Raw genomic sequence first — 21,226 nt, 5'->3', positions numbered from 1 at the left:
AGTACAAAGTTTGGGGGCTAAGACCACAGCCTCATATCCTCCTCAAGTTCCCCCAGGACACAGGACGACCTGGGCCTGTGAAGATGGGAACCAGGCAAGAAACAGGAAAAGAGACATTGGAAGGGTAAGTGAGGCTTCAGTCTGACTGGAGCCAGAGAGGGTGTTTCCTCAGCCAGGCCTTCCTGGCTTCCTCAAAGAAGAGCATGAAGAAAAGGAGTTAGCAGAGAAGGGACAAGGGACGGGGTGGTTTGGGGCAGAGAATGAATGCAGCACAGAACCAACTCCACAGTTAAAAGTTTTTATCTTATGTGTAATGGACACCCCCCCTTCTTATCTAACTTCCATCCTCTACAATAGCCATTAGGAAACCTGGCCAGGAATTAAATATATACCCTGTTTCTGCTTCCCAGTGAATCTCTCCTTTCTCCTTCTGTCCTTCTACTTGGCCCATATTTTCCAAGCACAGCCGAGGAAAGGCTGGGCTGATGGTGTGCCATCTGCTGCTGTGTCGCCCAGGGTTAACTGGGCAGGTCTGTCTGGGTTTCAGCCAGTCGGGATGTGGGATGCCTTTCACTCCTACAGGTGAAGCCACTACCTTGGATGAGCTTGCTAAGCCATCCCTTCTGCTGAGCTCAGCAGCAGATGACCTGCTCCGAAAGTGGAAAGGAAAAACGCCCGTACACACAGACGTGGCCTCTGTGGCACGTTCTTCGCACCAGTGTCTGCCACCTGATGTCTGGCTCCTCTAGGATACCGTCTCAGTTGTTTCATGGTCTTTTTTTCTGGGGCATTGACTATCAGGGCAGAAGAGAAGGAAGGAACCTCAGAACCAGGAGCAGCCCTGAGACTTGGAGAACTGGAGCTGAGGGAGGAATGGCAGGATGAAGAGTTTCCTAGGTGAGGCTGAGAGCTGTTTGCCCTCCCTGTGGCTCTTTTCAGAGGTCCTAGGTTTGAGTCTCAGAAACCACATGGTGCCTCACAACCTTCCTTTGCTCCAGTCCTGGGGGATCTAACACTTTCTTCTGGGCTCTAAGAGCAGCAGGCACATGCGTGGTGCACCCATAGATCTAAAACCAAACAACTTTAGGGGAAACCGGGGCAAGAAGAGAAAGGAGCACAGCAGAGAGGGAAGGCTGACAGAGGCAGCCGGCTGGGGTCTGTGTCTAAGCCACTGTTCAATCCCTCGTCTCTAGATTGCTTCCTGAGGAGCCTGGCCCCTCTGGAGACCCTGAAGACACTCAGAGAGGCTCACAAGCAGGTAGGGAGAGGAAGGTGTAAACTAGTCCTGTGGTTAGAGTTGACTTTTGGAGCTGTTAAGGCAAGGGTGTTGCTGTGTAGCTTCTGTCTCTGCAGCCCACTTTCTCCCTTTCCACTTTCCCTGGGTCACATCCCTTTCACAGGTGTTATCTCACTTAAAATTTGATGGTTTTTGATCATTGGTTCATTTGTTTGTTTGTTTGAAACAGTATTTTTCTATGTAGCCCTGGCTGGCCTGGAACTGGTTTGTAGGCTAGGCTGACTTTGAACCCACAGAGATCTCCCTCCTCTGCCTCGTGGGTGCAGGGATCCAAGCTGATCATCACTGTGCCTGTGGTATGATTGGGTTTCTTTGAGACTGACTCAACTTTCTAGCCCAGGCTGGTCTTGAACTGATGCAGGCTGAGTTGGACTCAAAATTGCACATATCAGGAATGGAGAGATGGCTCAGCAGTGGAGAGTATTGGCTATTCTTACAGAGGACCTTGGTTTGATTCCCAAGAATCCACATGGAGTCTTACAACCGATCTTAACTCCAGTCCCAGGGGATCTGAGAGCACCACATATGATACACAGACAAACATACATATAAGACCTGCCCATATATACAAAAACAAGAGGACAAAACTTGCAGCTATCCTGCCTCTGCCTCCCAAATACTGTAATGTGAGCCACCAAGCTTGGCATAAAGAGTTCTGTATATAGGAGTTACTGTGCTTTTGTGTGTTTCTTTTAATACAGACTCATGTACACAGGCTGCTCTATAGCTCAATCTGTAGTCAAGATGGCCTTGATCCTCTTGTCTTCCTTTGTAGTGTTGGGATTACAGGCACATGCCTCCATTCCACACAGAATCTCTAATCGCCATCCACGCAGACATTTTTCCATCTGTGTATTTTCCATCCCCTGTTTTCCAATCACAGGTACCCCCAGCAGTCTGGCCTTGTGTGGCCAGCGCCCTATGCGGAAGCGTCTTTCTGCCCCAGAACTGAAGCTGAGTCTGACTGAGGGAACAGGAGAAAGTGGAGCCTCTCCTACCCGCTCCGTGTCTTCCTCTTCAGATGGTAGCTTGGACCTGGAGGTGGATGAATTGGAGACACCGTCAGACTCTGAGCAGCTGGACAGTGGACATGAGTTTGAATGGGAAGGTGACAGCAAAGTCAAGGGTGGGGCTGGCAGAAGTAGCAGCTAGTAGAAAATGCAGCTCAGGGTAGATGGATGGGCGGGGATGTTAGGCTAAACCAGGGAGGCAGCAGTGTTGGCTCAGTGGTTAAGAGCTGGGCTGCCCCTCCAGAGGACCTGGATTAATAACCAGCATCCATATGGCAGCTGTCTACCTCCAGTCCCAGGGGACCTGATGCCCTCCCCTGCCCTTCATGTGGTGCACATCCATACATGCAAGCAAAACACTCCACAACTTAGAATAATGAATGAATCTGGAAGGAAGGAAGGAAGGAAGGAAAGAGAGAACAGAAGGTGAGGTAGTAGCTGAGAAGCCAGACCGGCAGCATAGATTTTCTCAAAGAGGAAAGGAGCAGTTTCCAGAGTGGATAGGAGACCAGCCAAGGACTAGGAGGAAACTTCTATTAAGAAAAAGATCGAAGGGCAGAAGAGGTGGCTAGTCAGTTACTAACTGCTCTTTCAGAGGACATGGGTTCCTTCCCCAGCTCCCACATAGTAGCCCAGAGATCTAGCACCTTCTTTTGGCCTCCACAGGAACCAGCTACATGTGTGGTACTCAGATATACATTCAAGAAACACACTCTTACACATAAAATAATAATAATAATAATAATAAAGATAAAGAAAAGATCAAAGCTCCGAGTGGTGGTTTCAAGCCTTTAATCCCAGCATTTGGGAGGCCGAGGCAGGTGGATTTCTGTGAGTGTGAGGCCAGCCTGGTCTACATAATGAGACTTGTGTCAAAATTTTTAAAAAGCAAAAGAGAAAAATGTTGAGGCAAAAGAAAGAAGGAAGAAAAAGAAAGTGAAAGTAAGTAAGTAAATGTCTATTCCAAGCTGCCCTGATCTAGGACTGAATTGTTACTACTGTTGTGTTTGGGACAAGGTGCCTCTTGTAACCCAGGCTGGTCCCAAACTCAAAATCCTCCTTTTCTTGGCCTCCCAAGTGCTGAGACTACACTGATGCCACCCTGACAGCCTGAGGTACCAAGGACAAGAAGCTGGATGGGGGTGGCTGCATGCTGTGATCCAGCTCTAAGGCTGAGGCAGGAATATTGCCAGGAGTTTGAGGATAGTCTGGGCTACAAAATTTGCTACAGTGCAAAGCCTTGTCTCCCAAGCAAACTAAACAAATACAAACACAAGGTGCCCTAACTTAGTAGGCGACAGTGTTTAGTAGGAAGAAAGAGCCTGTAAATAATGGCAGCTGAGAGTCAGGCTCTCTGTGTGGATGTTAGGGATTCTGAGTCCAGCGCTGATCCTGAGGGTCCTGTTTATCAGGGTTAGAGTGAGTGTGTTCCCGACAGATGTAGCAATTCAGGCAATAGCACGGAACACTGGGGAATTCAAAGCACAAAGCCTGACTATGAAGAACTGGGAGGCAGAGGAAGAATATCAAAAGATAGTGCTGAATAAGCCTGCACAGTTCATATCTTGAACTCTTAGTGGCTCTTGTTGCTATGCTAAGAGGTACAGACTTTTGTAGGCTAGACAATGGGGAATAATACAACGGTTTTAATCATGAGATAGCTGGTCACATTTAATGACAGGAGACTGAAAACAAACTTGGGCTGATACCTCTGTTGGCAAACTGCTTGCCACACAAGCAGGAGGAGCTGAGTTATATCCCCACACCCATGTTTTAAAAAGCAAGAGCTGGACATGGTTGCTGGCCCACATCCTTAATCCCAGCACTCACTCAGGAGGCAGACAGGCAGATCTCTGCGAGTTCTCCACCAAACTGGTCCTAAGAGCCAGTGGAAAATATTGAAACATGAGAGGTTAAAACAGACACACTCAGATTACAAGAAATCTGCCCTGTTCGTTCTTCCCTCCTGTGTGTTTTAGATGATTTGCCTCGGGCAGAGGGCCTGGGGGCCAGTGAGGCAGCTGAAAGGCTGGGCCGGGGTTGTGTGTGCGACGTGGCTGGAGAAGATGGTCATCGCTGGAGAGTGTTTCGAACAGGACAGCGAGAGCAGCGAGTGGACATGACCATCATTGAGCCCTATAAGAAAGTCTTATCTCATGGAGGTAATGGCAAAGGCAATACAAGGGTGGAAACTATGGCACTGTTTGGCTAGCGAGTGAAGGTGCTTCCCTTGCATCCTGGAAACACAAGTTTGATCCCAGAACCCATGGAAAGGTTTGAGGAAAGAATTCACTCCACCAAAGTTGTCCTCGGACCCCCATAGACCCATCCGTACATGTGCACAATGATAAAGAAACAACAGCGACAATGACAGTCTACACTTGTGCTGCGAGATGGCTCAGCAGGGAACAGCACTTGTTGCTCTCACAGAGCACTTGAGCTGGGTTCCCAGGACCCACACGACAGCTCACAACTGTAACTCCAGTTCCAGGGGAGTCTCACAACTTCTGATCCCCACAGTGCACAGACACACATGCAAGCAAAACAGCTATACACAAAGTAAAAAAAAAAATTACAGAAAGGGGTGTGTGGCTGGAGAGATGGCTCAGTGGTCAAAAGCACTGACTGGCTCAGCAGTTAGAGCACTGACTGCTCTTCCAGAGGTCCTGAGTTCAGTTCCCAGCAACCACTTGGTGGCTCACAACCATCTGTAATGGGATCTGATGCCCTCTTCTGGTGCGTCTGAAGACAGCTACAGTGTACTCATACATGAAATAAATAATTCTTTTTAAAAAAAAAATCACCAGATCACTCTGATTGTTTGAATAAAATGCCTTAGCTGAGGTTCAGTTGTTGGGTTGTTTAGCATCTGTTCTTGGACTTCCAAAGACCCTTAGTATCCTTCACCCTAAATCAAAGTGCTGTCTATTTACAGATCTGTAACTGAGTCCATTTTTTTTTCACATTGGTCCTCAGGTTACCATGGTGATGGCCTCAATGCTGTCATCCTCTTTGCTTCCTGCTATCTCCCCCGAAGCAGTATTCCCAACTACACCTACATCATGGAACACTTATTCAGGTGAGGTGGAAGCCTGAAAGGGTTCGTGGAAGGGACTAAGTTGGGGGAAAAAGAAAATGAAAGGTGTCTCCACCAGTGCAATAAATCAAATTGAGTCAAATTGAAAGTATAAAGGCAGGTTTAATGAGAACCAGTTGCTTCTGGGTGGCTCCCTGATCTCACAGGAGGAAGTCAGGGAAGTTTCCCACCTGGGCTGGGATAGGGGCTTTTTATAGGGAAGGTAGGGGAGGTAGTGATGTGCTGGTGAGGTATGGGTATTATTAGGTGACTTTAGGGCCCCATAGATCTTAGGTCACTTTAGAATCAGGAACTAGATTTTGGCTTTGTTTGGTGTTTTGTGAGGGCTATCTTCACAGGCTTTTCCAAGCGTGAACTCCTGACTGGCAGGGAAGGGCAGGGACCTCTTGGTCCACGCCATCTTGACCTTTGTCACAAAACCTCTAGCCTAACAGAAAAGATCCGTGCCCAGCATATACTTTCCCCACAATGTTGTCCCCAGGTATATGGTGGGAACTTTGGAGCTGCTGGTCGCTGAAAACTATCTGCTTGTTCACTTGAGTGGAGGCACAAGCAGAGCCCAAGTGCCCCCTCTGAGCTGGATTCGACAATGCTACCGTACCTTGGACAGGAGGTGAGCCCCACGGACAAGAGGGCCACAGCTCTTAGCATCTCTTCCAGTTTTCTATTTTTCTCTTCCTCCAGTTGGATCCTTTGTGGGTTTTTCTTTTCTGAGACGGACTTGCTGTACAGCCCATGTTGTCCTCAAGCCTCGGTCTCTTGAGTACTGGGATCCCTGACCTGTGTCGTCACACCCAGGACCACCTTTTATGTGTCTCCTGTTGTATTCTCTATGATCAGGGACATCTCACCTTTATGATTTACTAGCTACATTATGGGCAGGTCTCAGCCTTCCTGTTTAGCTTCCTTGTTAATCTGTATGGCATATTACCTGTTGCATGGAGCCACTTTTTTAACTCTTAACACTTGCTTTCCACATCTCCACTGCTCTCTCTTCCCTCATGCCCGACACAGAAATCATTCTCCACTCCTGTGCCTTCTCCCTCTGTTTTCTCACCATGAAATCCAGGCTGTCCTTGAACTATGTAGCCAGACTTAAGCTTGCACTCCTGGCCTTCCTGCCCCTCCCCCTCCCTCGTGCTCAGGTCCTGTGTTGTCACTTCTCCTGGCTTGCCCCATTTTACCCTTGCTTATTTTCTTTTTGCACCTTTTCTGTTTTACAGAGCTCATGTAGCTTCAGAATCAGAGTGTAGCCCCAGTTAACCTTCCCCTCCTGATCCTCTTGCCTCTGCTGGGGTCACTGAGCTTCCACTTGGGGTTTTATGTAGCCTGGGCTACACAGTGGCAGAGGTGGAGAAGTTTGTAAAAGGAATTCATGTGGGTTGGGGGGGGGGGAATGAGCTGCAAAGACTGAGGTATTGTTAAAGGAACATTCCCTAAATGTGGAATATAGAAGGCTGAATAAATTGGAACGGGCTCAAGGCGTGGCGATTAGGCACAGCTGCCAGAGAAATTTGGAAAGAAGATGCACCAAAGAGTCTGCAGCATGGAAGATAACCCACCTGTCCTCTCAGACAAAGGGGGAGCAGGCAACTCATGATTGTATTGGACTCTTCCTCAGGCTTCGGAAAAACCTTAGAGCCCTGGTGGTCGTCCACGCTACGTGGTACGTGAAGGCCTTCCTGGCACTGGTTCGGCCCTTCATCAGGTACTAGTTCAAGGCACAAGGACATCCCTTTAAGTGTTTTCACTACCCAGGTTGCAGAGGTCGTACCCTGCCCTCTTTCTAACCTTGCCATTCTGCTTTTTCCCTCTGAGATCCTCCAGGGTCACTCTCCTAATACAGAGTGTAAATGGCTTTTTCTCTTGGTTCAGTTCCAAGTTCACACGCAAGATCCGATTTCTGGACAGCCTTGAGGAGCTGGCCCAACTCATCTCGCTAGAGCAAGTGCACATACCTGAAGTTGTCAGACAGTGAGTCCTGCACTTAAGGATGCTGGTTCGGGATGGGATGCCTAAAGCCAACCATATATCTTAATATCTCTGGAGAGATACAAAGAACTAAGACACACGAGCCCTGTTTTCAGTCGTGTCAGTGGGGAAACTGCATACACCTAGAGAAGAAACGAAGGACACTATATTATTTGTCACATGAAGGGTGCACCAGGGAGATGAGTCAGTAAGGAATTCATTTCCCAGAACCTCCATGTGGAATACCTCCATGGCAGGTGTGCACATTCATAAGTAAATGTAAACAGAATTTAAAGGAGAGATGCAAAATGCCATGAAAGGGACACTGAGGTGGGGAGCACCAAAAAATAACCCCAACTCCAAAAGTCTGTGTTATACTTATGTTTTGATGTGCCCTCTATACTATGAAGAAGCCAGCAGGGAAGAGATAAAACCCAGTGGGGAACATCTTAGGGAGGTGATTCAGTTTTCTAGCTCCTCCAGTTCACCCTGCTTTTTCCCCCTATCACTCTAGGCTGGACCAGGATCTTCATGGCTCGAGAGGCACCTAACACAAAATGGGGCAGAGGACCTAGGATCAGGCAAAGATCACGATTGGTCTGCATGTTGGTGCTCTATGTCATCTCATCCTGAACTCCAGTTCCCCTGGTTCCTCACTTCTCAGTGTGCCCCCGCGTCCGGACACTGCCTTCAAGCTGGGATTTAAGGGTGGGGACCCCATATATGGGGTGGCTTGGATTTGGGCTGTCTAAAAAGAAGGCTGTGTGGCACTGCAAGCGTAAGGCTCTGAGTTTTAATTCTGCTTTAGCGGTAAAATATGTTGGTCTCATTTTTCCTTCTCTGTAATCAAAACTACCGGGATCCTTCCCAGTTTACTTGTTTTAGCAGTCTTGAGGGGAGGTGGATGGAAGGTAAAGAGGGCTTAATCAACAGCCACAGCCGGCCGGTCTGCTGGGGGCGGGGAGGGAGGGGGGTGGAGTGGGGCAGGAACCAGCTTGCAAAATCTTGAAAGCCAACCCCTTCTTAGTCATCAGCTGCCTGTGATCCTGAGAAGAACTGCTGTCAAAACCTGTGTTTTCACTCTCCTTAGTAAGATCAGACCTGTGGCCTTTAATAAACTGTGATGAGAGATTTAAGTCTGTGCCTAAGAAACCAACAAGCCCTTACATCACAATCCTTTCGGTTTCCGGCCCAGAATTCTTGCTTACCAGGGTTCCTCAGGACTTTTACTTCAGCCCCTAGGGCTGCTGGCCCTACGCGGTAAGAGCACCTAGAGGAGGGGTGAGGCACGTGCCTCTGAGCACCCTGCTGGTCGGTTCAAACGACCTCGAGACCTGGCGGGTTGGTGGATAGTGGAAGGCAGGGAAAGAAGGTAGGAACCTGGGCCTACCTCTCGACCTCAAGACTCCCAGCCCCATGGTCCCCGCCGCCTGCATGCTGCTCTGGGCCCTGCTGCTAAGTCTGGAGTCCCGGGCGGCGGGGGCCGAAGACCAAACGACTAACCCGACCGCTACCACGACTAGGATGCATCGGGTCAGCTTGCGCTTTGGGGGCCCAGCCCGCAGCCTCCAGAGCTCAAACCCCACCTCCCGGAGCAGTGTGTCCCGGAGGCTGAGGGTAACCCTGGAGGATGAAAATGATGCCCTGGCCACTGCTGACCGCCTGGCCGTCCCGGCAGTCGCTGAGCTCCTGTCCACCGTGATAGGCTATAGCCGGTCATCATCGTCCAACCCCAGTGACTGGGAGGAGGATGGCTCCTTGGAAGAGGGGGTGGTTGATACCAAAACGACCAACAGAGCTATCTCTTCAGCCACCAATACTGTGGAAAATTCCGGCACTACTGAGAGGTTTATAGCCAATAGCCAGGAGCGAGAGATTAAGCTGACTACTGAAGTGCCGTCCGTCACTTCAAAGACTACTGTGGACCCGGCTTCCGAGATCAACCTGCAAAGGTGGTCTACACCTGGGTCCACCCCATCCCCGTGGCCAAAGCCCTCACTCACAGCCATGCCATCTCCTGAGGACCTGCGGGTAGTACTGATGCCTTGGGGCCCCTGGCACTGCCACTGTAAGTCAGGCACTATGAGTAGGAGCCGGGCTGGAAAGCTTCATGGTCTTTCTGGGCGCCTTCGAGTTGGGGCACTGAACGAACTCCGTACAGAACACCGGCCGTGCAACTACCAGCAGTGCCCTTGCAACAAGCACCTGGAGGAGTGCCCTCTGGACTCTAGTCTCTGTCCTGACCATAGTTGCAGCACTAGAGGTGGCTTTCAGAGCAGCACTTCTCTGAACCCTATCCACTTGAGACGCAGACCGCCCATCCTCCCGCCCACTAGCCCGAGACCCAGTCCAGCTCTTGCCTTTTGGAAACGTGTCAAGATTGGCCTGGAGGATATCTGGAATAGCCTCTCTTCAGTATTCACAGAGATGCAACCAGTAAGTTTTACTGATGAGCCAGGGCCTTTCTTGATGAATCTAAGAAGTCTCGATGTCCCAAATTCTGTTGCTAACACAGCCAGTGTTCTGGCGCGAGTGACTGGCTCACTGGTCGGTTACTGAGTCTTAATTTGCACTGGTTAGTCTAGTCTTGGCCCATTTTTCTGTTTCGTTTGCTGTGTATGGGACACACACACACATGCCACTGAAGCCTGAACCCTTGCCTCACATATGTTCTACCACTGAACTGGATGTCCAGCCTACTTGCTCCCGTAACCACCCCGTTTTTAAACGTTTTGTTTTGATCAGGGTCCACTATGTTACAGTCTAAGCTGGCCTGTAACTCCTGGGTTGAGGTGATTCTCCCTACACCTCAACCTTCAGTACAGTGGGAGGTTCAGCTGCCTGTTTCTTTTCTTTTCGAGACTGAGACAGAATCTATGTCCTGGAACTCACTAGGTGGACCAGGCTAGCCTTGAACTCTGATCCTCTTGTCTCTGCTGGGATTAAAGGTATGCACCACTGTCATCTGGCTTTTAAAAACAAAGTTTTCTTTTTACATTTGTGTGCCTGTTTGTTGTGTGTGTGTGTGCACATGTGAAGGTCAAAGAACAACATGTGAGAGTCCGTTCTTTCATGCCACCCTGTGGTTTCCAGGGATCAGACTCAGGTTGTCAGGCTTGGTGTGATCTCACCAGCCTGAAATAGTCTCAGGGATGGCCTTGAACTCACTGTGTAGCCAAGGATCCCATCACTTCTGTAGGGCCAGGATAAGAGGCGTCTACCACTGTGTCTTGTCAATTCTTGAACAAATGTCATGTCTTACTGGTCATCAGATTATTGCTGATCAAATAAATGATACTTTTTTTTTTTTTTTTTTTTTTTTTTTTTTTGAGTTTTGGTAAGTAGTCCTGGCAGTGTTTTTTTTTTTTTTTTTTTTTTTTTTTTAATATGTAAGTTAACTGCAGCTGTCTTCAGACACACCAGAAGAGGGCATCAGATCTCATTACAAATGGTTGTGAGCCACCATGTGGTTGCTGGGATTTGAACTCAGGACCTCTGGAAGAGCAGTCAGTGCTCTTAACCACTGAGCCATCATCTCTCCAGCCCATCCTGGCTGATCTTAAATTGACACTTTTCTTACCATGCTTGGCTGTAAAGACTAAATGCATAGACAATGGACATAGACCATATCAACGAGTTAACGATCAAGAAAGTTTTAAAAAACTGTTAGGGTTTTTTTGTTGTTGCTGTTGTTGCTGTTTTTTGTTTTTTTGCCTGACTGTATGTCTGTACACCTGGTTCCCATGGAAACCATGAAAGGTTGGACTCCCAGGAACTGTTTGTTGTCGCAGATGTGTGAGCCACCATGCGGGTGCTGGGAATTGAATTAAGGACGTCTAGAACAGCAACTAGTGATCTTAACGGCTGAGCCATCTCTCCAGTTCTGATTAGGACAATAACATATGCTTTGTAACAGTAACAGCCAATCTGAGGTCTTGCTCCAGATATGGCACTTGGATCTGTCCTCACCTTATAGGGTCTTAACCTGTTAACAGGTAAAGGAACAGTTTTACAAGCTAGCAGGGCTTGACGCTAACACATGCACATAGTGGACTTCCCTAACACATGCACAAGGCACTAGGTTCAAACCCCATCACTGAAGGAAGAAAGCAGTGTCAGGGCCATACAGTTGAAACCAGGCACCAGTACCCATGTTCCCAAAAGGCTGTCCTTTTGGGGACTCTACCCAGCAACTTAAAATTTCACAAAGAAGCCTGATAGTGCATACCTTTAGTCCCATCACTTTGGAGACAAGGGACAGGTCAGCCTGGTTTACATAAGTTCTAGGCCAGCCAGAGCTACATAGTGAGATCCTGTCTCAGACAAACATACAAAGTTACTATAGGTTCACACTGACTCCATAAAGTAGTCTCAGTTGCTAGGGATGACTGGCAGGGGAAAAGACAATAAACAAAAGGCATACTTGGTGACTTAGCTGGTTTCTATTTTTGTTTTCCCCCTTGTGAGTCTGAGTCTATTTTTAATATAAAAATAACGCACTTGGAGGCTGGAGACTTATGTAGTTCAGCTAGGAGAGTGCTTGCCTAAATGTATGAAGTCCTGAGTTTGACCCGAAACACCAGAGGCTGGGCATGGAGATGTACATCTCATAAACGGATAGGGGGGGGATGAAGGGGACAGACGCGCCAGGTCAGTACACTGAAATGATGGCTCAATGATTCAGAGCATTTACTGCTCTTCCAAAGGACACACGTTAAATTTCCAGCACACACACTGGCCAGTCACAACCGCCTGTAGAACTCCTGCCTGAGGAAGATCTGAAACCCTGAACTATGGGTACATGCACACACATGCACGTTAGTGGGAGACACAATTAAAAATAAGTTCCAGGTCAGGCCAGAGAGATGACTCAGCAAGGAAAGTGCTTACTGCACTTGCCTAATGCCCTGAGTACAATGAATGTCCAGAGCCCATGTGCAAATCCAGCTCTCATATGCTGATGGGAGGTAAGAGAACTGGCCTGAAGCTTACACACGCTCATACCCCCCCCACACACACAAACTAGTGGTTGAGAAAATGATTTGTAGCAGGGTAAAACAAGTAAATATCATAACCACATTCTTTATAATTGATTATAATCTCTCTCTTCTATTTTCTTGCCTTCTCCAGATACAAAGAATCCAGAGTTAATGGCCATATCACCCTCAAGAGAAGATGTCTACATTATAAACTCCCTTTTCAACCCCAGCACCCACTACATATATATTTCTAATATAGAGGAAAAAAAACTAAAAAATACATACTTTGGTCTCATTTTTCTTTTTGGTAGTGACTGGGTCAAACCTGGGGCTCTGCACATAATGGGGCCCATAGACTGCTCCCTAGTACTTGTCTGTGTCTTTACAGAAGTACCCAGCAACTTGAGAGCCACCCAGACTCTAGCATGTTCCTTTATCCCTTTCTTCCAAGATAAAATATTCACACTGCTCATTTTCCTCATTCCCAGGACTGTTTCACAGCAAAAAAAAAGAAAAAGAAAAAAAAAATTTTAGTGGGGTATACCTTTACTCCCAGCATCTAGGAGGCAGAGGCAGGCAGATCTCCGAGTTCAAGGCCAGCTTGATCTACAGAGAAACCCTGTCTCAGGGAAAAAAAAAAAGAACCAATCAAACAAAAAACATTTTTTTTTGAGATGTTGTCTTACTACGTAGCTCTAGCTAGCCTTAACTTGTGCAGAAGATAGAGATCCACCAGCCCCTTGAAAGCTGGGATTAAGGGTGTGTGCCAACACTTCTGGTCAAAATAAGTAGTTTTGAAACACCAAATGAAAGGAAACAGCACAGTGGCTTTTCCTTACCTACCCAGTACTGCCTTCTCTTCAGGAAAGGCTATGTTGAAACAAAATTCCATCTCTGCCACACTGCCGTCTTCATCAGCCATGCCCAACTTTTGATCCAGCATATATTTGTAGTAATTGCTCTGAAACTGTTTTGCTTAATTATTTTATTGGAAAAAAATGTATCTTAAAAGTCCATCAACTTTTTAATATAAATTATGACTCTCAAACTCATTCCAATCACCTTATTAAGTGGCGGCAGCAGACACACTAGAGAAGGTAGCCTGAGGCAGGACAGCATCAACCGGAAGACAGGGGGCACCCACACTGTGCCCAACCTTTTGCCACTATGACCTCATGCTCTCGACCTTCCTGAGAGCATGCTGCCACGGGACACAGGTCCTCCAGGCCTGCAAAGTGTTCATGTGACCCCCAATTAGTAAGTTCCTCTAGGGCAACAAGATAAACTCCCTTTGAGGGAGGCAGGCCTGACTGGAACTACAAGGAGGCTAACTCTGAATGGACATCAATCACCAGTCTTAGAGCCTGAAACACCATATGGAGAGCGCAGAGCTTTGGGCAATTGAAAGCCTCAGTCACTAGGCAAGGGGTAACTGGGTGGATGGAGTCAACAGGCGCGGATCAGTTTCCACAACCCTGACCCATTACCACAAAACAAGCTTCCTATTACAGAGCTAATGAGACCCCAGCCCTCTTCTAGGAACAGGCAGGAGCTGTCTGTCTTGTTCTGCCTTTCTAATCAGCCTGCAAAGAAAGGGCCAGAACAAAAACACCTGAGAAAACAAAGGGCCTAAAGACTCTGCTCCTACAGCGTTTTCCCATCTAAAGCACACTTTTCAGCCACGTGGTGACACCTGATCTTCCAAAGTCCCTGAGTCTTTGCTGGGTTCAAAGACTAGAGGCAGAGAGGCGCTTAGCAAGCGGACAGTGGACAGCCAGCAGAACTAGTGTCTGAAGCTTCTAATCCCTCTCCGATCCCAGCATACCCTGCTCGTCTCTGCACTGTGAAAGGCCCTCTTGCAGAGATCAAGAACAGAGACTTGAGCAGAAGCAACACATTTGAAATATGGATGTGCAGCTCTGCTGAGCCTGCCCTATGAGGGTGCTAGCTCACCCATGGCTCAAGATGAATCACCAGACTGGGGGTAAGGGGGGAGGGGGGAAGGTTACGTGGAAACCACTTAAGGAAAACATTCCTTGACTCTCAAACTGTGGCTCCCAACTGTAGGTAATTTCAACCATGGGAGACATTTGGCAATTTCTGGAGATATTTTGGTTGCCATACTGGGGTGGGGGGTGGGGATGGAGCAGAGATGCTGTAGTTTGTGCAGAACAGCCCTTCATTACAAAGAATTGTGCAGCCCAAACTGTCCAAACTATTTTCAAGTGTTTGAGTTGAAAAGCCACGCTTCCATAAAGGATGTTAGGGCCTGAGCTCCAAAGAGCTCTTTCAACCTAGTTAGTTACCTCATTACCAACGCAGGAAGTCTACCCTGAGATACAGCTAATTTTGCTACATCCTGGCTTTTTATCCGGAACCCTCCTCTTCCTTTCACCTGGGCCAGCAGGGAGGCTGACAAGAGAGGGTAGGCCAGGACTCCAAGTCTTAAGTGGAATGTGGTCAAATTGAGATCCATCCCTTAACTCTTACTCAATGGGAAACCTAAGGTTTCTTATAGGGACGGGGGAAAGGACCGAGGAGATAGCAGGATGGGGGTAACTAAAAGAACTCAAAATTTTAATTAAAAAAATATTTCTGGGAAGCTATTAATACTACAAAAGCACAGGATTAGAGGCCTATCTGGAGCAAGACCCTGGTGTCAGCAGAGAGACATGGTACGGCTGTGACCTTAAGGTCTGAAATCCAGAGTGGACTGGGCAGTGGCCACCCAGCCCTATAACCTCGGCATTGCTCATTCCAGAAGGAAAGAGAGGGCAGGGAAGCAGGGAGAACTGTAGCAAAGTCAGGTTCAGCTGCGGCTCCCGCACCTGCCTGCCTTGTTTAAAGAAAAAGGCAAGAAGTTTAAACCAGTGGCACACGACCTTCATTCAGGAGCAGGGAACCTATCCCAGGTTCCCAGAGAACCCCCAGCTCAGATCAAAGGTGTGCAGGGCTTCAGCTGAGTTCCTCTGGCCCACCAGTAGTCACTTGGTCAGTCCTGCTGCCTTGACCCCATCTCCAGGAAGGGCAGAGGCCAGAGGGAGTAGAGGGAGTCCAGCCCCCTTTTGAGGCACTTGTTAGAGAGAGAGGGGCCCTTGGGTCACGGTGGAAGGGATCTGGTGATGGCATTTCTTCTGGGCTGGACACAGAATGGGAACTCCAAGACTGCAGAACCTGAATTAAAAAAAAAAAAAAAAAGTTTTGGTCTCACACTGTAGCCTAGGCTGACTTTAAATTCAGCATCCTCCTGTCAAAACCTGCCTATCAAAACCCCACTGGAGGGCTGCAGAGACGGCTCAGCAGTTAAGAGCACTGACTGCTCTTCCAGAGGTCCTGAGTTCAATTCCCAGCAACCACATGGTGGCTCACAAGCATAGGTAGTGAAGTCCGATGCCCTCTTCTGGTGTGTCTGAAGACAGTGACAGTGTACTCATTCATAAAATAAATAAAACTCTTAAAAAAAAAAAAAAAAAAAACCCATTGGAAAAGAAGAAGGCAGCTTACCCTCAGAGGCTAAAACCAAGCCTGAGGAAGAAGGCGCTATACAGTGGGCACTTCTGTGGGGGAGTACAAAGAGGAGGGCTTCTCACTATGGACTCCCAACCTCAAACGTGCAAAGATCCTCCTGTCTCTTCCTCCCCAGTGCTGGGTTAAAGCCATGGGCCACCATGCCTGACCTATAGTGCATATTTTAAACTTTCCATAGGGTACTCTATTCTCAAATTCATTGTTTTCTGAGACAGGATCCCATGTAGCCCACACTGATCCTGCATTCACTATGTGGGTGAAGAGAAGCAGACCCCCGGCTTCCCCTCCCTCTCCCTGCAGTATGCCACGGTGTCCCCTTCCCCCGCCTTCTTGTAAAAACCCTATAGGTTTTGATCTTTTGTTCACCAATTCACCCTCATTCTTGCCTCTAAGGATTGAGAGTCTGAGGCAATGCATCAGGCTATGTTGGCACAGGCTCAAAGCTTCACGTAGTTTCTCTAGTCACTTACCAGTCCCAAGGGAGTTACAAGGCCCTGGAATTACTCCATGGTCTATCACGGCTTCCCTTGGATCTCATCTGCTCCTGAACTGCACCTGTCTGTTGAAAAGCACATGTCACACAACCACCTAACTCTCTGTGTTCCACAACAAGCAACAATTTAACTTGTGCCCCTAGAAGGAACCTGACCTCAACTCTCTTCTCTGACAATGACATCCATCTGGAGAAGTTAAACCTGTCTGTAGCCCTCTCAAGGACGTCTCATGAAGACCAGGTAGGAATGAATCATTTACCAATCTCTCTCTCTCTCTCACTCACACTCTTACACTCACACACTCTCTCCCTCCCTCCCTCCCTCCCTCTCTCTTCTCTCTCTCTCTCTCTCTCTCTCTCTCTCTCTCTCTCTCTCTCTCTCTCTCTCTCACACACACACACACACACACTTCCATATATTTCTGTGAGTTTCGTTAACTGGTATTAAAAAGTATGGCCAGACCTACTGAGAGCAGAAATGCATGAGACATTGTTTAAAAAGAGCCTTTCATGGCCCTAGACTCCCAACTGATTCACTCTGATGCTGACTTAACAGGTTTTCTCGTTCCTTTTTTTTCTGTTCTGAGATAGGGTTCCTAGGCCAGGCTGGCCTCAAACTCCCTATGCAGCAGGGGATGACCTTGAGCCTCTGATCCCTAGTTCCTGAGTGCTGAGATTCCAGGTATGAGTCACCACATCAGTATGCAGTGCTGAAGAGCAAACCTAGGGTTCCTGTATGCTAGGTAAGCATTCTACGTCCTGGTTCTGACTAGTTCTTAATAAGAAGGGAGACCATGGTTTTAGAAAAAACTCTTCAATTATTACAAGATCTACACCCCTCACTCCAATGAGGAACAACATGTTACTGTAAAGAAAAGGGAAGCGAACTCTGGAGATCAGGAATGCATAATCTCAGATTCCTATTTCTCCACTAAGTTATTCTGTTATATCCCTTGCTTGAACATGCTCCCAAATACACATCTCCCCCTTCCCTCTTACCATGGCAAGTCCGTCTCCAGCCCCCATCTCCCCAGAGCCGATATGAGTCAGGTGGACAAAGTTCATTGGCTCCCCAATCATGGTGCGGTCAATCCGTCTTCTCTTTTTCTTCTGTTTGGGGAAGACAGGGAGGGAGTCATGTATGCAGCCACCTCCTCCGGTCAGCACAGGAAAGAGAAGGAGTCTTGAAAACCCACTAAGAGCTAAGGGCTGATTTGGCAGTATAATGGGCAAACGTTAGGGTAGGAAAGATCATAACCAGACAATGTCACCAGAGTGGTAAGGACGCTGGCCTGCTGAGTGAATACCTTAACAAAGAAAGGACAAAGCAAAGTCACCTCTGGGTGATGAGGGAATGCTGACAGGTCCTAAGTTCTACCTACAGCCCCTGCCCACCTCAGAACAGGAGCAGTTGACAGCAAGGTGACTTGTCTCTTCTGTCACATAGCCTCCTTTATTGCACATGAACACACCTGCCTAGTCACAGCCACTCTCAAGAGGGGGGTGAGGAAAGTGTTTTACAGATCAGAGATGGTGCCCCCACTTCACAGCACGTGGTAACTAATTCCTGTGTCAGGATGGGGACGAGGGGACTTACCGGCTGGGGCTTCTCCACCACGCAGCAGCCAAGTTTGTGCCAAAACTCACTCATATTCCCTGATGGTTCCAGCTTCAGGCTGCTGCCAGAGGCCCCAGGGGGCTCTTGTTTGTTGCTAACCAACCAGTCCTCACACTCAGGTGTAACAACACCCTGGGTTCACTAGAGAAATCCTAGAGACCAGTAAGTAGTCTTTCAGTGAAGGTTGAGTCTGATTCAGTGGAGCCTCTAAGAACACCAGCAACAGGCTTGGGCGGGCAGGCACAAGGTCTTCTTTAAAGTGGAATCCTGAATTTTAGCAGAAAGAAGATAAATGTTATTGGGAAACAACCCTCCCTTTTCCCCAGAAACCTACCTGATAAGCCCCATCTTCTGAGTCTCTCTTGGAGACTACTACTGAGCCCCAGTACTGACCCCCTCCAAATATGAGAGGCTCACAGTTGCTTCTCACAGGAAGAATGGTGCAAAAAGACCAACAAGATGAGGACCAGTGATTACTGGGACCAAGGAAGAAGAGGCCGAAAGGACTTTGAGTGAAAACGTGAGAGAAAACCAAGCAGTGACAGAAATGAACAGTTAGGGTGCTGCCAACTTCAGCTCCCTTCTCCTTTGGCTAGGGCAGCTGGGGAGGGGCGCGTAAGTGCCTCTGAAGAGGAAATAGTGGTTTTTGTTCTCACAAACAAGGCCTCCACCCTGTCTCTCCCTTTCTCTTACCTTGCCCCAACACCTAAATTTTCTTTAAGGACCACCTAGCTCGCAAGAGACTAGCTGTGGTAGTGTGGACCTCAGCAAATACTTCTGAAGCAGGAATTGCTTCCTTCTTGCTCCACTGCCTTGTTCCCCCTGACTTGCCCCAGATGAAGTCCAACCGCCCCTCCCAGAGTTCAGTTAGAGTTAATACCTGACCTTGTTTTTTTCTGATAGCTGGGCAGACTGTGCGCACCTAGCTCTTGAGGGGTAACTCGTGGAGTCCCTTTCTGCTCTGAGGAATCAGTTTCTGGCCTCCCCACCCATTCTCATGTACAGCTTGGTACCTCACGCCCCATAAGGTTCAGGCCCTCCCTTCCTCTTCCCTCATGTTCTGACCTGTGTCTCCCCCTCCGCTCCCCACCACTTCGAAGCTCCACCAATGAACCAGACACAGGAACTTTCCAGTAGCACTGTGTCCGAGGAAGAACTTTCTCCCCTTTCACTGCCGCCAGGGGTTCTGGCCCAGCTGAGTTTCCTTCAGTGAGGGCACTTCCTTCTCCTACAGTACAGACTAGCTCAGGGAGGCCGATAGGGCAGCTCATGAATATTAAACACTAGTATGAATAAGAATGAGCCTTTCCCTCTAGGGTTGAGGCTGGAAGCCTGGCCCTCCAGGAACCTAGACAGACCAAAAAAGCAAGAGTTCTATTTGTTTGAACGTTTTTCTTTGTTTGCTAGCAGCCTTGAGTTCACTCCAACCATAGAATACAGCTTCTAGGGTAGGAAAGAACCCAAGAGTCGAGACTCTCTTTCACTTCCTTTCCCACCCCTGGGAGAGAGGACTAAAGTCCAGAGCACAGCTGCCCTAAGAGGGAGGCTTGGTCAGTGGGAAAGTCGGTCACAAGGCACATCATGATGGTGGCAGGTGGTAAAGCTTGGGGGAAATGGAGAAAAACAATAAAGAATCAGAGGAAACCCCCAACACTACCAGACAGTCCATACTGAGGCTGGGCTTGACCGGCATTCTCCACCCTGCTCTCAGCGGCCTGAACAGGGGTGGCCAAGGCTGGGAGTGGGGAGGAGGGAGGGAGCGAGAGGAAAGGGGGCTGTGGAGGGAACAAGGGCAGTTCTGTTTCTCTTCCAGGGACCTGACCAAGCTGGGTGGAGGGAAAGTGTGTGTGGGACTTGGCATGAAACCACCAATGATGATGATAAGTGACCAGGAAATTCCATTCCCTTAGGACATTAGGGTCTCTGAAACTCGGAGGCCCCGTGTCAGAGTGTGAAGACCAGCCAGGGTCACTGTGGTAGCGTGGGTGGGGTACGGGGAGGAGGAACAAAGCCAGAAAAGGAAGTACTAAGCATTGGCTGTCACTGGGCTTCAAAGCAGCCAACGAGTGGGCTGAGGACAAACGAGACCTCAGCTGGTGAACTGAGGAGGGAGGGATGCTGAATCCACTGCCCACTACTTCATCCCCACAGTAAAAAGGAAAACAGACGAGATCGGGGATTAGAGCGCAGAAAGCCGCATCCAGACAGTGGGGCCCCTCTAACTTCCACAAGAAACCCAGAACTTGAAATGACAATCTCTAAACCACCGCCATAGCCTCGGCCGACTTCTGAGCAGTAGAGAGGCAAGCAGGAGAGAGGTATCGAAGAGGAGTTGGGGAGGAAGGATGTACATAGGTAGTTCCCCCATCCTGTGGTAGCCCCAAACCGGTTCTCCCGGTCCCGCTGCCTCCGGCCCCAAGGCCTCCAACCCGCTGTCTGACAAGCCTTCACAAGAAGCAGCTGGAGAGAAAGAGACTTGAGAATGGTGTGGGCAAATTCTGGCTATAAGCCCAGGGATGCAGCTGGTCCCTCTGTGGGGACCCTCCAAACATAGCGGGCCGCTGAGGGACTCTGAAGAGAGAAATGGGCCCCATCTGCAACCAAGTGACAGACATTTGTCCTAGCACCAACCCTGCCCTAACCTCAGGATAAGGGTTGGGGACAGAAAGAGATCCTAATTTCTTCCCCTCCCCCAATATTTTCCATCAGACTCCAGCTTTGTCCCCTACCCCTGCGACCCAGAATAGGAACTTCGATGAATCAATCGTTCTGGCTCTGTCACTGTTCTCCCAGACTGCCTCAATCTGGTTTAGACCTTCCGGGTCCCAGCTCCACTTCGGTTTGTCTAACACAGCAGATCTCTCAGGTTAGAGGGCCGGCGAGGAGCCCCCATCGCTTCGCACCTCCCACCCCGCCCCACGCTGCAGTCGCCGCTTCCCTGCCTCTCGGTGGCTTGCGCCACCCGCGCGTGTACTGTGACCGCGACCTCCCCGCTGCCCTCCCTTCCCCGACGCCGGCGCGCTGCCCCGCTCGCCGGGCGCTCTCACCTGCGGCTCCCCGGCGTCCCCACTGCGGGCGGGGGCTCCGCCACTCCAGGTCCCCCGGCTGCTGCTCCGCACGGCGGGGAGTCGAGGGCGGGCGGGCAGAGGTGGGGCCGGCCGAGGGCGGAAACGCCGGCGACGCGATTACGAAACCCAGGGGCTGAGAGCCGAGCGCAGCGCTCCGCCCAGCTT

At 49.1% G+C, this 21,226-nt stretch overlaps 3 protein-coding genes across 4 annotated transcripts; 2 read left to right on the top strand and 1 right to left on the bottom strand.

The window, feature by feature from the left end:
• Positions 1-83: 83 nt before the first annotated feature.
• Positions 84-7,926, top strand: BNIPL (BCL2 interacting protein like; the record flags this gene model as incomplete). 2 transcript variants are annotated; one of them, XM_080915666.1, is made up of 10 exons in its annotated part: positions 84-124; positions 802-897; positions 1,194-1,258; positions 2,181-2,405; positions 4,287-4,469; positions 5,284-5,386; positions 5,886-6,017; positions 7,026-7,112; positions 7,280-7,378; positions 7,890-7,926. In XM_080915666.1, the coding sequence occupies 10 exons, from the start codon at positions 84-86 to the stop codon at positions 7,924-7,926; spliced, it is 1,068 nt and encodes a 355-aa protein (XP_080771792.1). The 2 variants fall into 2 exon arrangements, with proteins under 2 accessions (XP_080771792.1, XP_080771793.1); XM_080915667.1 differs by lacking the exons at positions 802-897; positions 5,886-6,017.
• An 865-nt stretch (positions 7,927-8,791) lies between these two features.
• On the top strand, positions 8,792-9,934 carry LOC308420039 (protein MENT; the record flags this gene model as incomplete). The annotated part of the gene is made up of 1 exon (XM_080915995.1): positions 8,792-9,934. One exon carries the CDS (start codon positions 8,792-8,794, stop codon positions 9,932-9,934), a length of 1,143 nt encoding a protein of 380 aa, XP_080772121.1.
• A 3,401-nt stretch (positions 9,935-13,335) lies between these two features.
• CDC42SE1 (CDC42 small effector 1) lies at positions 13,336-21,154 on the bottom strand. Its single transcript, XM_080915600.1, has 5 exons — positions 21,041-21,154; positions 17,973-18,260; positions 17,375-17,485; positions 16,353-16,441; positions 13,336-15,528 (listed from the first exon to the last, which is right to left on the bottom strand). Exons 2-4 carry the CDS (start codon positions 18,024-18,026, stop codon positions 16,367-16,369), a joined length of 240 nt encoding a protein of 79 aa, XP_080771726.1. The 5' UTR covers positions 18,027-18,260; positions 21,041-21,154; the 3' UTR covers positions 13,336-15,528; positions 16,353-16,366.
• Positions 21,155-21,226: the final 72 nt, after the last annotated feature.

This window comes from Micromys minutus, assembly GCF_963924665.1.
Source record: "Micromys minutus genome assembly, chromosome: 4".
NCBI classification, from domain to species: Eukaryota; Metazoa; Chordata; class Mammalia; order Rodentia; family Muridae; genus Micromys; species Micromys minutus.
Note: the sequence above shows the minus strand (reverse complement) of the source record. Positions and strands in the feature narration are given on the sequence as shown.